We start from the raw sequence: 12,473 nt of genomic DNA, 5'->3' as shown, positions 1-12,473 counted from the left end.
CTTCCGGCCCAGGGCCCAGGAGTGTTCCTGACCCGGAGAGGCTGGGTTCAAATCCTGACAGAGCGGGGCTTCCGCTTCCGGCCCAGGGCCCAGGCGTGTTCCTGACCCGGAGAGGCTGGGTTCAAATCCTGACAGAGCGGGGCTTCCGCTTCCGGCCCAGGGCCCAGGAGTGTTCCTGACCCGGAGAGGCTGGGTTCAGTCTGTCACCTTTGGAGCACGCAGGGCTGAGGAGGACTCGGGCCCGCCCCGCACCGCGTGGCTTCCTGAGGCCCGTTTTATGCTGGAAGCGGCATCTGTCCGCGGGGCCTCCCTCACGGGCCGGATGGGAGCGGACCGTCTGCGGATGAAGACACTGCGGAGAAGGGACCGTGGCCAACGGTTGGGAGGCAGATACCGCCACCACCCCTCACCTCCCACCAGGAAGCCCCATCCTCCCAGGGGGGTCCCCCCCCCCCCCCCCCCACCGCTCCTGGCACGGGCACGCCATCCCGGCCGGGCCAGGAAGAGCACACAGCGCCCCACAGGGAGAGGCCCTCGGTGCTCGCCAGCCTCTCAGGGCGCTGAGGCCACGGATTTAAGCGAAGGGAGTTTCGCTGGGAAGCCATCCTGCACTTCCCACTGCGCGGCCCGGCCCCGGCCCCCTGCAGGCCCCAGCGGCTTCTGCTCCGGGGGGCCTTCGAGCGGCCCCTACTCCTCCACCCCCTGGAGGGCTGGGCGTGGGCCGGCTCCCTTGCTTCCCCTTTCCTGCTGTTAACGACAGATCGGCCCCTTTTCATTTCAAGTCTTCCAGCTCATCGCTGTGCGAGCAGCCACTCTCGGCAGCTGGGGCCAACGTGGAGCTGTTCCAAGGCTCCAGGGCCTCACCATGGTCTCCCAGTGGGGACCTGTCCCCCGTTTCCCTCTTCCCCTTAACCAGCCCGCAGGGCGCACAGATTCCCTCCCCTTGGGGTCCACCATTTTATCTTAAAACCCAACTTCCCAGTCAGAAAGGCAGGCCGCCCTGTGTCTCCGGTTCTGGAAGTGAAGGCCCAGCGGCTGGGGGTGGCAGCCGGCCTGGCTGAGGTGCGGGAGCGGCCGCAGAGGAAGGCCGTGGGAGGCGCCAGCAGAAAGCCGCCCGGTGCCTGGGCTGGCCAGCGCTTGTGTTGGGCTGAGTGCACCCAGGTCTGTCAAGGGGAAAGCTGACGGAGACTTCAAAACGCAGTGTGTGTTGCAAGGGGTCTGAGGAGCTCCAGGACGCGGATTGGCCACCTCCTAGACATGGTCCGGGCAAGGGACGTGGGTGACCAGGGGGGCCTGGAAGCACGAAGCTGTGGGCAAATGCCTGGGTGTTAAGATTTGCACAGGTGACCACAACACACACACACCTGCCAGGTTCGAGGAGCCCAGGGGGACCCCTGAAACGCTGATGAGAGTATCCCAAGAGCCAGTGTCACGTGCCTGCCAGGGCCAGGCTCCAGGCTCCAGGCTCCTATTCCCCAGCCTTTGCCCGCCCCCCCCCCACTTCCCCGGGGCCCTGAAATGGGCTAGGAACTTGGACAGGAAGTCGAGAGGCTGAGAAATAGAGAGCAACTGCCTCCCTTTCCTCCCTTTCTCCAGCCTGAAGCAGGTCCAACGGAGCCGAGGGAGGGAGGGCCATGGTAAGGCTACAAGCTCAGACAGGACTGTTATCTTGCCCCGGGCGTTCCGGTTGCTGAGCTGAAACTGTATGAATCTTGGAGTCACAGAGGGGAAGGCAGGGCCTGAGCTTTCACCAGTGACAGGAGTCTCACTGAGCAATCTGTAAAGGGCAGTGGGAGAAAGATCAATGGTTCTGATCCCAAGCTGTGCTTGTTCAACATAATGGAGGTAGACGTGTTTTGTCAAGCGCCCGTTAGCTTGGCAGGGGCGTTCGAGGTTTCCTCCGTTGCTGTCATGAGCAGGGCCTGCCTGGCACAGGTCCTGCCCTGGGGAAGCTGCGGGAGGTGCCCACGACCTGGCTGCGGCCCCGGGAGACCTGAGCGGGGCACAGCCAGTTGGCGCTGCTTCCCGGTGTTCTGGGCAACACCCCAAGGAATGGAATCAGGCAAAGGCTTTCGACTCCAGGCAAGCAGAGCAGGACCGTCCTCTGGGCAAGGACACGGGTTCACAACAAACCGCGGAGGAGGAAAGGCTGAGCGGCCTGTCCCAGGGGTGTCCGGCGCCAGCCGCAGGGTGTCGCTGAACCCCATCTGAGGTCAGCACTCGATACCGCCAGACTATTCTGGGCAACTGTGCCTATTCCTGGGGTGATTGACATCTTTCTACAGGAGGGAGGGACTCTACAGTGTTTCTGCAAGTCCTCGCACTCAGCCACCGAGGACCTGAGGGCTATGGACCCAGCGCCCAGCCCAGACGGAGTGCCCGTGGGAAGCTGCCCTCACCTCCAGGAAGTCATGCACTCAGCCTTCCCTGACCCTCCGGGTCCTAAAGGCAGAGCCCACCTCCCCCCAACAGGCTAAAATACCAGGCATTCCACGCCCAAGCGCCCTGCAGCCGGGCCACTGGCCTGTCCCAGCCCTCACCGAGCTGGGTCCAGGGGACAATGGAGTGCTTTTCTGGTACAAATGGCAGGATGAGCAGGTAGCTCCCTCCCCCGCTCCTGCCTTTGGATGCTGATGCCAGGAGTCCAGGTGCCACCTGGCAACTGCGGAGGGAGGACCAAGAGGAAAACCAGCTGATGAGCCAATCCTGCCACCGTCCACTTCTTGGCAAGGGGTCACGTGTGTCCTTCCTGTTGGAGCTGCTGTTGTCGGGTTTTCCTTTCCTGTGGCAGATTCCCCAATGACCACCGAGCATCTTCTATGCGTTCACGGCCCAGCTTAGGAGGCGGAGAACTTGCGTCTGGTCTCCTCATTCTACTAATGTCTTCTCTGGTCCTCAGCTTCCTTCAGTGACTAGTCATCAGCGTGGAGAACGGCACAGGCGGTTGGGGCACAGATCTCCCGGCCCCCAGGGGCTGTCTTTCTGGGGGAATTTCCTGTCTGGGAGTGACGGGGAACGAACATCATTCTAGGAAATACGGGTCCTTACCCTGCTCAATTGCAGCTGTGCTGGGACCTGGACAGTCTCCTCTGAGCTTGTGTCCACAGAAGGGGCCAGGAGGTCCTGACTGGCATGTGGTCAGTTTCTTCCTGCTCACAGTTCCTCCACAGCATCGAGACACAGCCGCTCCTGCTGGAGTGGCTCAGAGGCTGGACCAGGAGCTCAGGGCTGGCTCTCTTCCTTCGTGTTGCTGAAGAGCAGTGAGAGGTCAGTGCCCAGGATACGAGGATGGCCACCTGCCCGCTATCAGCAAGGGCCAGGCGGGAGCTGGGATCGCCATCTGCTTCTCCCGGCCTCCACCAGTGCTGCCTCTGGCTGTCCTCAGCACCCCACGGGCCTGGCTGCCTGCTGGCTCTATAGTTTGGGCTCTTGTGGATTCACAGAAACAAAATTCTCTTTAAACACTATTTATGGAATGCCTGGAAGTCCTAGGCAGACACAGATCACAACGCAGCCTTGTTACTGGCTCCTAATCAATGCTGCACACGAGCTCATTCAAATCCAAGCAGCCCGGCCTGGCCCGGGAGGGGACCGCGTGGCTAAAGTTAGCCCCGCACCTGCTGCAGCAGCGCTATTCTGAGCCCCACAGGCCTGCCAACCAGTGGGGCTGGGCCTGGGGACAGTGTTGGAGAGTTTGGTCCCTTCAGTCAACATGGGTGATGGGGGGACCGGGAGGAAGCCGCGCTGAGGCCAGTGTCACTGTGCCGTTTCCCAGGAAGTTAAAAGGGGGCAGATCTCTCGCTGAGCCAGCGTTGGGCTTTCTCCACGACTGCCCAGCAGCTCCCTGCGACTCACAGGACTGTTTCTTGTCCTGGTCCCTGGTTTCTCCTTTTTACCTGGAGACTCCTACACTATCAACACCCCCCCTGGGGTTTTAGTAATAATGGCTGAGAACTACTGAGGGGTCACTGAGGCCAGGAACAGTGCGAAGAACTTCACGGGGTTAGCACTCATCCTCCACACCACGCAGAGGTAGGCTAGGTACCCAAGGTTTCAGGGACTCCCAATGGCTTGGTTCATCTTCCCGCAGTCAGAGAGGCTTGGCTGAAAGGGTGTGATGGTGGGAGCCCTGGCTCAGACGACCAGGAATACAGGATTATCCCTTAGGGGCCCAGCCTTTGCCTACCAGCTGAGCCCATAACTGGCTCTGGAGGGCTGGGGAGTGGAGGCAGGCAGCAGCACCCCCATAGTGACCACTGAGAGACTAGGAAACGGAGAAAGCTGGCCCTGCTCTCGTAAGCCAGAAAAAGGGGCAAACAGAGGCTGCTGTCTCATCTTCCAGGCAGTCACCAGCAGAAGCCAGGAGGCAGTGGGGTGCTATCACTGCACCAGACCCCTGAACCAGCTTTAGCCCTAAACGAGGCACAGTGTGAAGGGCCCTTGGCAGAAGGGTGAAGACACCATTCCTTAAAATGAAAAGAACCTCTCTCTATAAAAGCCTAAGCGACCGAGCGACCTATCAACGGGTTGCTATGATGCACAGACCACCAGGGGTCAGATGCGCAATGCAGGAGCTGACCCCTGGTGGTCAGTGTGCTCCCACAGCTGGCCAAACTCCCGCAGCCCCTCCCCTCCGTCGGCTGTCTGTCCTTCCCTACCCCCCCACCCTCATCAGCCCCGATGGCCAGCCAGGCCTAGGGACCCCACCCATGCATGAATTCATGCACCAGGCCTCTAGTAAATAAATCAATCCCAATCTTCTGGGAACTGAAACACAGAATTTAAGGGAAAGGAAGGAACACCATTTTGGGAAATGTGAAATCCTTAACATATGTGGGGGATATTGGAGTGAAATAAAACCAGCCAGCCCTAGCCAGTTTGGCCATGTGGATAGAGTGTCGGCATGCCAACCAAAGGGTCCCAGGTTTGATTCCGGTCAAGGGCACATACCTTGGTTGCAGGCTCCTCCCTGGCCTGGGCCCTGATCAGGGCTCATGCAGGAGGCAACCAATCCATATGTTTCTCTCACATCGATGTTTCTCTCTCGAGCTTTCCCTCTCTCTTCCACTCTCCCTAAAAATCCATGGAAAAATATCCGTAGGTGAGGAGTAAGAATAAATAAATTTATAAAACAAAAACAAGAAAAGCCAGCCCAGCAGGTCGAAGATAAACCATTCCAGACACTCAGACCTGCACAGTGAGAGGACACGCGGCCGGCGCACACCCTGGCCGGCGGTTGTTGGAGTGCTGCCCGTACACCAAAAGGCTGCAGTTCGAGCCCCAGCCGGAGTGCCTCCCACACTGATCAATGTGTCTCTCTGCCCCCCTTCCTCTCTCTAAAATCAGTAACCAACCAACCAAAGGCCAGTGCACTGTAGGCTTTCAGTGTGAATACTTCACAGAGCTCGCACACACTACGTGAACACTGTGCTAACACACGGGCCAGGCTGCCACTGGCCTTCCCTCTGGGACTGCCTAGGCTGTGCTGAGGGTCACCCCACACTCAGCTCTCTGCTGCAGCCTCCACGGCTCTGGGATGCTAAAGGAGCAGCTATTTTCTTTTTTAAAAAATACTCTTACTGATTTCAGAGAGGAAGGGAGCCGGAGAAACATCAATGATGAGAATCATTGATCAGCTGCCTCCTGCACGCCCCACACTGGGGATCGAACTGTGACCTGCTGGTTCATAGGGTGACGCTCAACCACTGAGCCATGGCGGCCGGGCAGGCCTCGAAGTTTTTTAAGGTGTCAAGTTTCAACGTGTGAATACTGGAACATGATGTGGCAACTCCCACGTTTAGAAGCAAAGAGAAACGAGAATCTCTTTGAAATCAGTTTTGATGACAGGGAACCCTTTAAGCGATCACTCCACCCTAAAGGCCGTTTAATCGGGTGCTGTGAGGGCAACTGCCTCTCTGTGCTGATAAAAAGGGCAAAGGATACAGAATATTCGGGATCCAGGGAGCCTGAGAGCCTTGCTGAATGGCTGATTTTGGGGTGTGTGTGTGTGTGTCTCAGGTCAAAGGTGCTAAGGGTCCATAAACACCGAGGACGCTGACGACATAAGAACTCCACTGTGTTCAAGCTGATTGCTGTGTTTGCATCTGAGACCGAGCACCTCACCTGGTTTGCACGGCCTGCGTACTAACTGCACGTGGCCAGACTCAGCTCCCCACAGAGCCCCAGTTCAGAAATGGCCGCTGTTATCCTCACTCACTAGTACATAAAGCTCAGTTCAGAGAAAGTGGAACTGCTTCTCCTTCGCTGTCTGGAACAGTATGTCCTTGTCTCCCGTGCAAACAAGTCCAGGGCAGCTTTGGGGTTCGAGACCACAGCTCACACTGCGGCCTTCTCACCCTGTGACTCCACCCTTAGGCCCACACTCCCTTTCTGTAAAAGGTCGAAAGTGCCAGAAGGTACCACCCAGGCTTTCAAGGACGTAAGGGTGAGCATTTTTAAGTGCTGTTGTCAGATGTACAGTCGTAGCATGAGGCCACCTGGTGCACGCGTGTAAAGCAGCCTCCACAGAACCGTGTGCTGACGTGGTCTGTCACCCAGCGCATCTGATTGGCTGGCGCAGGGCTTTCCAGGGTTTGGTGTTTGGAAGGGGCAGTGCGGTCTGCCCCCTGGCACACTCCGGGGTTTCACGGACACTGGCCAACCTCCCTGTTGTCTTTGTGGACCTGGCACCGTGAAGACTGACTAGACCTCTAGTCAGGATGAGACCAACACAATACACAGAAATACAGCAGCCACGTTCATATTAATGGAGAATTATTATTGGCCCTCGGAAATGTCAGTGATTTAACGGGGAAGACAAAGTTGCTCATAGGGAAGTCAGAGTTTCAAATGCAACTTTCAATTTACTCCACTACACACCCTGAGAAGGCCACGGCCAGCTGCCTGCAGAAAAGGAAGCAGCTTTTGTTCTAAGGAGGAGAAATGGTCACCGGTCTCCTCACACCCTTCACCAGCAAACACCCCAAAGCTAAAAGGGTGACAATAAATGCCAAAGGAAAAACCTAAATATTATGAAATTAGTTTTTATTTTTACCTCAAAATAAATGCTTAACATTTTTCAAAACTAAAGAAGAACACTTAAGTGTAAGGTGGAAGATTAGGTTTTCCTTCCCTGGGGAACCAGGACGTCAGAACTTCTAACGTGGCCTGGTCTCTCCTTAGGACTAGTCTAGACAAAACCCTGCCCCTCCCGTTTCTCCATTGTCAGTGTACCCACAGGGTTATGGCTGGCAGGGAAACCCCCAGACCCCCCAATCCACCTGAACAATGGATCTGAAAAGTTTGGAAAAATCGTTGAACATGTGACCCAGTGTTCAAATCTCCCTGAGGGGTTCCGTGAAGGCACGCCCTCGGCACCCCAGCTGCGGCCTCTGCCTGCCATCAGTGCCAAGCACACCAGGCAAGTTCATGCCAGTGGCTGGGCTGCGCCTTGGCCTCGCGCCAGCTCACCACAGGGACGTCTTAAAGTTGAACTTCAGCTTCAGCAGGTACTTCAGGTTCACCTGAGCAGTGTCATAGACAATGTACCTGGAGGGGAAGTGTGTCAAGGAGGCAACGGATTCCGAGTGGAGAGTGCGCGCCCCAATCGGGCAGAAGGCTCGGCGGGCGCCCCCTGTAAACTGGGCTGCTCAGGCGGGTGCCAGGCCTCACTCGGTGTAGGGAGACCAGTGAGGGGAGGATCACCAGGAGGCCATCCAAGGGCAGCCTCACCAGCCCACTGGCTGCACACGGGACCACACGTGAAGGATACTCGTTGTACAGCAGGGAGGTGTCATCGACACCAGACGACACCCCAGTCCCGAGAGGAACCTCCACCCCATCCAGAGTGATACTAGCGGAAGGGTCAGGGGTCGTCTTGCCCAAACCTGTGAAACAGAAGACACGAGTGAGACCACTGTGAGCCGACACGGCGAATGTGCCAGGGCAATGAGTCCACTCCTGTCAGATGTGTCGTTTAAAGACCAACGTCATCATCTGTCTTCTTCCAGACAGCACACGGCAGGCTATGATCGCGTTCCCAGGGCACCAGCCTCAGGTGATTCTGATGAGAAGGTGCATGCTGCACCCGCCCCCAACTATACTTGGAGCAGAATTCCAAAGCAGTCCTTTCCCCAGGCAGCCGGGACTCCCGACTCCTCAGGTGCCGCCGGCTCCTCAATCCCCTACGCGCAAGGGCCACCCGGCCCCTGAGGGGCCCTCAGCGCCAACGCACCTCGCTGCCGGTGCTCACGGATCCCCGCGGCAGTTATGGCACCAGGGCAGGCAGCGGGGGAAGCTTCCGAAATGAGCTCCAGCTGTGTCACAGCCGAGCCCCAGGCCTGCTGCTTCCGGGGAGCTCCCGCCTGTGCCCCCAGGTGACGGGGACAGAGCCCAGCTCTGGCAACACTTACCTTTGACGCTGTGCTTGCCCTTGGGCAGCTTGCTGACGTGCAAAGCGTGCTTCAGCTCGTACCTGTTCGAGAGAGGAGCGTCTCAGAGGGGCTCCGGGGACACGGCTCTGACTCACAGACCAGGTCAAGGGAGGGAGGGAATAAGCCCCGAGAACCTACCAGTGGTCGTCACACTCATTAGTCAACAGAGCCAAATGTCAACAGTACAACCATTGAAATTTCTTTTAAGGGCCAGATTTTTTAAACTTAAACTTCTTCTAACACCACTTCTTCAAAATAGACTCGCCCAGGCCGTGGTATTTTGTGGAAGAGCCACACTCAAGGGGCCAAAGAGCCGCATGTGGCTCACGAGCCGCAGTTTGCCGACCACGGACCTAGCCCATCGCCCTGCTGGAGGCTCCCTCCACTCCGGCTTCCGACATGGAAGGCTCTTCTGCACAGCTCGTGCCAGCGACCCCTGCTCTGCAGCCACGTGCACAGGACGGTCCTGTGCGGAGCCGTAGCAGCCACGCGGGGGCGGGAGAGGGGGCGTTGTTCAGCCCCCCATCCCTGGACCCACAGGTTTTCTCTGCAGGTATTTAGAACCGGGACTGACACCACTTCAATCCAAGTTGGTCTCTGAACAGCAGTGGGAGGGGCAACGGGTGACCCTCCTTTGTGTAGCGCAACCTCTCTGCTTCCCAGCTCCCGCCTTGGGCTGGTGAGGCCTTCCGCCACCTTCCCTGTTCACCTCCCTTCACAGGTTCCTGCCCCCCCCCCCCCACGGGGCCTGTAATTGTGGAGGGAAAGTCCAGGGTCACCTCCAGCCCAGGGGACTCTCTTCCTGGAGCCGACCTTCCCTCCCCACCAAGGGCCACCAGCCCCAACACCAGGCACACTCACATGTTCCCAAGGGCAACCTCTCCCAAGAGGATCAAGCCCACCGGGTCTCCCTGGGACGTGTGGCAGTAGTTGGCGCTCTTGGAGACCATGTCGGCGAAATAGATCCCTTTGCCGAACATGTAGCCCGTCTGCAAGGGGGAAAGGACAGCTGAGAGCCTTCTGACGGGCGCAGCCAGCAGCGCCACCTGTTATGGGTGCCGGCGAGCTGGGCCAAGCCCACTTCCACTCCCTCACGCCCCTCGCAAGGCACCGAGCCTGAGCTCCCGGCAGCCTGCTCCGACCCCGGGTCTGCCAGGTTCTAGCGGCCTCAGTAAGTACTTCATCTCTGGACCCATGTCCTTCTCCTCTGAACAGAGGAAAGACCCGCACGGGGCTGTCGTGAACATTACATGAGTCAATAAATGCTCCCCTAGAACCTGGCACATGTGAACACCCAGTAAATGCTGGCTATTCTTTTTATTCCCTTTTGTAAATGAAACTTGAGGTTCAAAAAGGTCAGGTCACTTGCCCAAGTCCCGTGCTGTGGCACAGCACTATCAAGTCCTTAAACCTCTTCCTCCCCGCCCCCCCCCCCGCCCTTTTTACAGCCCTAAAACGAGAGGCTTGGAAGACCACCGCCAAGTCCCTGTCCAGCTGCTCCCATCTGCCATCAAGTGGGTGACACAGCCACCCCGGTGTTTGGGCAGGGCTTTCCTCAAGGATCACCGTATCCCCGAGGAAGACAGGGGGCTTCATGGAGGTCACCCAGCTGGGAGGGGTACAGCAGGTGGGAACGCAGCTTGGCTCACGGCCAGTCTGTTCTCTGCATGTCCACACCCCAGCCAGCACTCACAGCCGGGCCGGCGGGACACTTCACACACGTGCAGTCACACCAGCGACAGAGTTCGGGTCAGGAGAGCGAGGGCGAAGGTCCTACTCAGGGGCTGTGCTAAGGGCCTGGCAACAGCCATCTGTCAGCCACAGCCAAGCCCAAACCTGCATCTTCCACCAGGCCCCTCCTCACTGGGCAGGCGCGTGTCGCACCCAAGTATCGATTGAAGCTCTCCATGGAGCCAGCTGCAGAGACAGGTACCACCACCCACTCTGTCCAGGCCAGGCACGTACCACAGGCGCTTCAGGGGGGGCGATCCGGAGACCCTGGGACAGAATGCCAGCGAAGTTGGTGGTTCTAGACCCGTGCCACAGCAACCTCCGGTTATGCAGCTGCTTGAACGGCTTGTAGCGCTGGTGTTCCCCTTCACGCTCGATCTTAAAGATCTTGTTGGAGTCGTCAGTAAGGAGAGAGGTGAGAGAAACCAGGTGACTCTGGCTAACCCAAGGGCCTGACTAGATCCAGGAGAACTGAGCTGGGAAACCTAACGGACCCTAAAGTAAGTAAGGTGTTCCAATCAGGCTGGGAGAGCGCGACCCGACTAGCCAGTCCCACCTGGCAGAGGCCAGCTACGAAAAGGAGTCACAGGTGTAGGAGATACACAGCTAGGGCGCTTCATTAAAAATAAACCCTCACCCGAGGATGTTTTTCTCATTGATTTTTAGACAGAGTGGAAGGGAGAAGAAAAGAGAGAGCCACATCGATTGGTTGCCTCCCTCAGGTGCCCTGAACTGGGGCTGGGGATTGAAACTGAAACTGACTGGGAATCGAACCAAGACCCTTCAGTCTGCAGACTGACGCTCTAACCACTGAGCCAAATCGGCCAGGGCAAGGCACTTCATTTTGGATCTCTGGTATTTCCTGATTCTAAAACCAGGTTTTAGGCTAGGAAACGTCCTTTAAAACAGAATAAACCCATCCCCAAACCAGGAGACTAATAATTTTTCAGCTCAATAAATGAAATTTACCCTGGTTATTTCAAGCAAAGTTAACTGCTTTTTTCTACCCAGGCCCAGGTTGGAAGGAGTAAGAAGAGCCAGCAGAGGGCGGAGGACGGAGGGCCTTACCTCCAGGACTTTCAAGTCATAGGCATTGTGTGTGGTCGCGTGAGTGTTCTTCACGTACTTCCTGATGACCTTGGCTTCCTCGGAATCCTTGTCCACCACCTAGGAGAGGGCGTCTGGGTATCAGAGCACACAGGTGGGAAGAACAGCACAGGCTCAGGTGCACAGGTCACATGGCCACGGCCTTTAGGGAAGTCCCGATGGGACAGAGAGCCCAGGGCCCAGGCCCCACAGCTGGGGAGGGCCCAGGCCAGCGGCCCCACTTCCTTGGACATGCTTTCTTTGGGCTGCGAGGAAACTAGAAACTGGGCTCTGTCAATAGAGCCTTTAGAACAAGGAGCCAGCTCCCAGGTCCAGTCCAGTTCATGGAGGTAAGACCTGTGGGCCAGGAGGGGCGCCCCAAAGCCAAGACCTGCAATCCAAAGCAGCAAGGAGGCTGTCAACCACACTGGAGGGCGGGGCTCTGGACTCCTCAGGGCCATGCACACCACGGCTCAGGCACCGCCCACTCCCTACCTGTCCACGAGTTAGTGTAATCCATGCTAAACGAGAGCGTTATGAGAAATGCTGTGTCCTATTTCACGTTCGTATCCAGTGTTCAGAAAACAGGAATTCTGCTCTCCTTTCAGCCTCTTAGCACAACAACCCCTTCACAAAGAACCGACCCCAGCCTCCCATCACGAAGGCGCCCCAGGCACCACCACACATGCCATGGCATGCTCCCTGCTCGGACCCAGTCCTGTGCTTCGTCCTAAGTGAGGAGCAAGGGCTCTCTTTAGTGATGCAGACCTGTCCTCCCAGGCTCAGCAGACTCCAGGGACCCGGACCCTGTGACTGCAGGGAGGACACAGGGCTGAGCAGAGAGGCGCCTGGGAGACGAGACCAGCTCCAGGCCAGGGAGAGCTAAGAGCCGAGGCTAACATCCCTCTCAGGCCAGCCTCCCGTGCAGAAGTCCAGGACGCTGGGCATGACCTGGAGGACAGGGACCAGCACTGCCTTTATTAGGTGCCATCAGGCACTCCCACCTCTGAAATGGGTACCGTGACTCATCTAGGGCTCCTGCCACAAGCCTCCAAAAACAGCCCCCTGGATAAGGAAGAGGTCACCTGTCAGGCCCCTCAGAACCGTCGCCCACAGCAAGCTGAGGCCTTGGCTGGAAGCCTGCCTTGCAACCAAGGTGCTCAGCTGCAGAACGGCCTGCGGCTCTCCAAGGACAGCGCCTGGGACGCAGCGGCCAGGCTGGTG

At 57.8% G+C, this 12,473-nt stretch overlaps 1 protein-coding gene across 1 annotated transcript in view; it reads right to left on the bottom strand.

The window, feature by feature from the left end:
* Window positions 1–7,027: 7,027 nt before the first annotated feature.
* Window positions 7,028–12,473, bottom strand: part of PARP1 (poly(ADP-ribose) polymerase 1) — a 36,082-nt gene continuing 30,636 nt past the window's right edge. Inside the window, exons 18-23 of the mRNA XM_080651090.1 lie at window positions 11,232–11,330; window positions 10,398–10,550; window positions 9,294–9,421; window positions 8,412–8,473; window positions 7,772–7,886; window positions 7,028–7,548 (exon numbers count right to left, since the gene is read on the bottom strand). Of these exons, the coding sequence (XP_080507216.1) occupies window positions 7,467–7,548; window positions 7,772–7,886; window positions 8,412–8,473; window positions 9,294–9,421; window positions 10,398–10,550; window positions 11,232–11,330 (639 nt within the window). The 3' untranslated portion in view covers window positions 7,028–7,466. The remainder of the gene's footprint in view (window positions 7,549–7,771; window positions 7,887–8,411; window positions 8,474–9,293; window positions 9,422–10,397; window positions 10,551–11,231; window positions 11,331–12,473) is intronic.

This window comes from Plecotus auritus (genome assembly GCF_963455305.1).
Source record: "Plecotus auritus genome assembly, chromosome: 14".
In the NCBI taxonomy this organism is placed as follows: domain Eukaryota; kingdom Metazoa; phylum Chordata; class Mammalia; order Chiroptera; family Vespertilionidae; genus Plecotus; species Plecotus auritus.
This window is presented reverse-complemented; position numbering and strand designations above follow the sequence as displayed.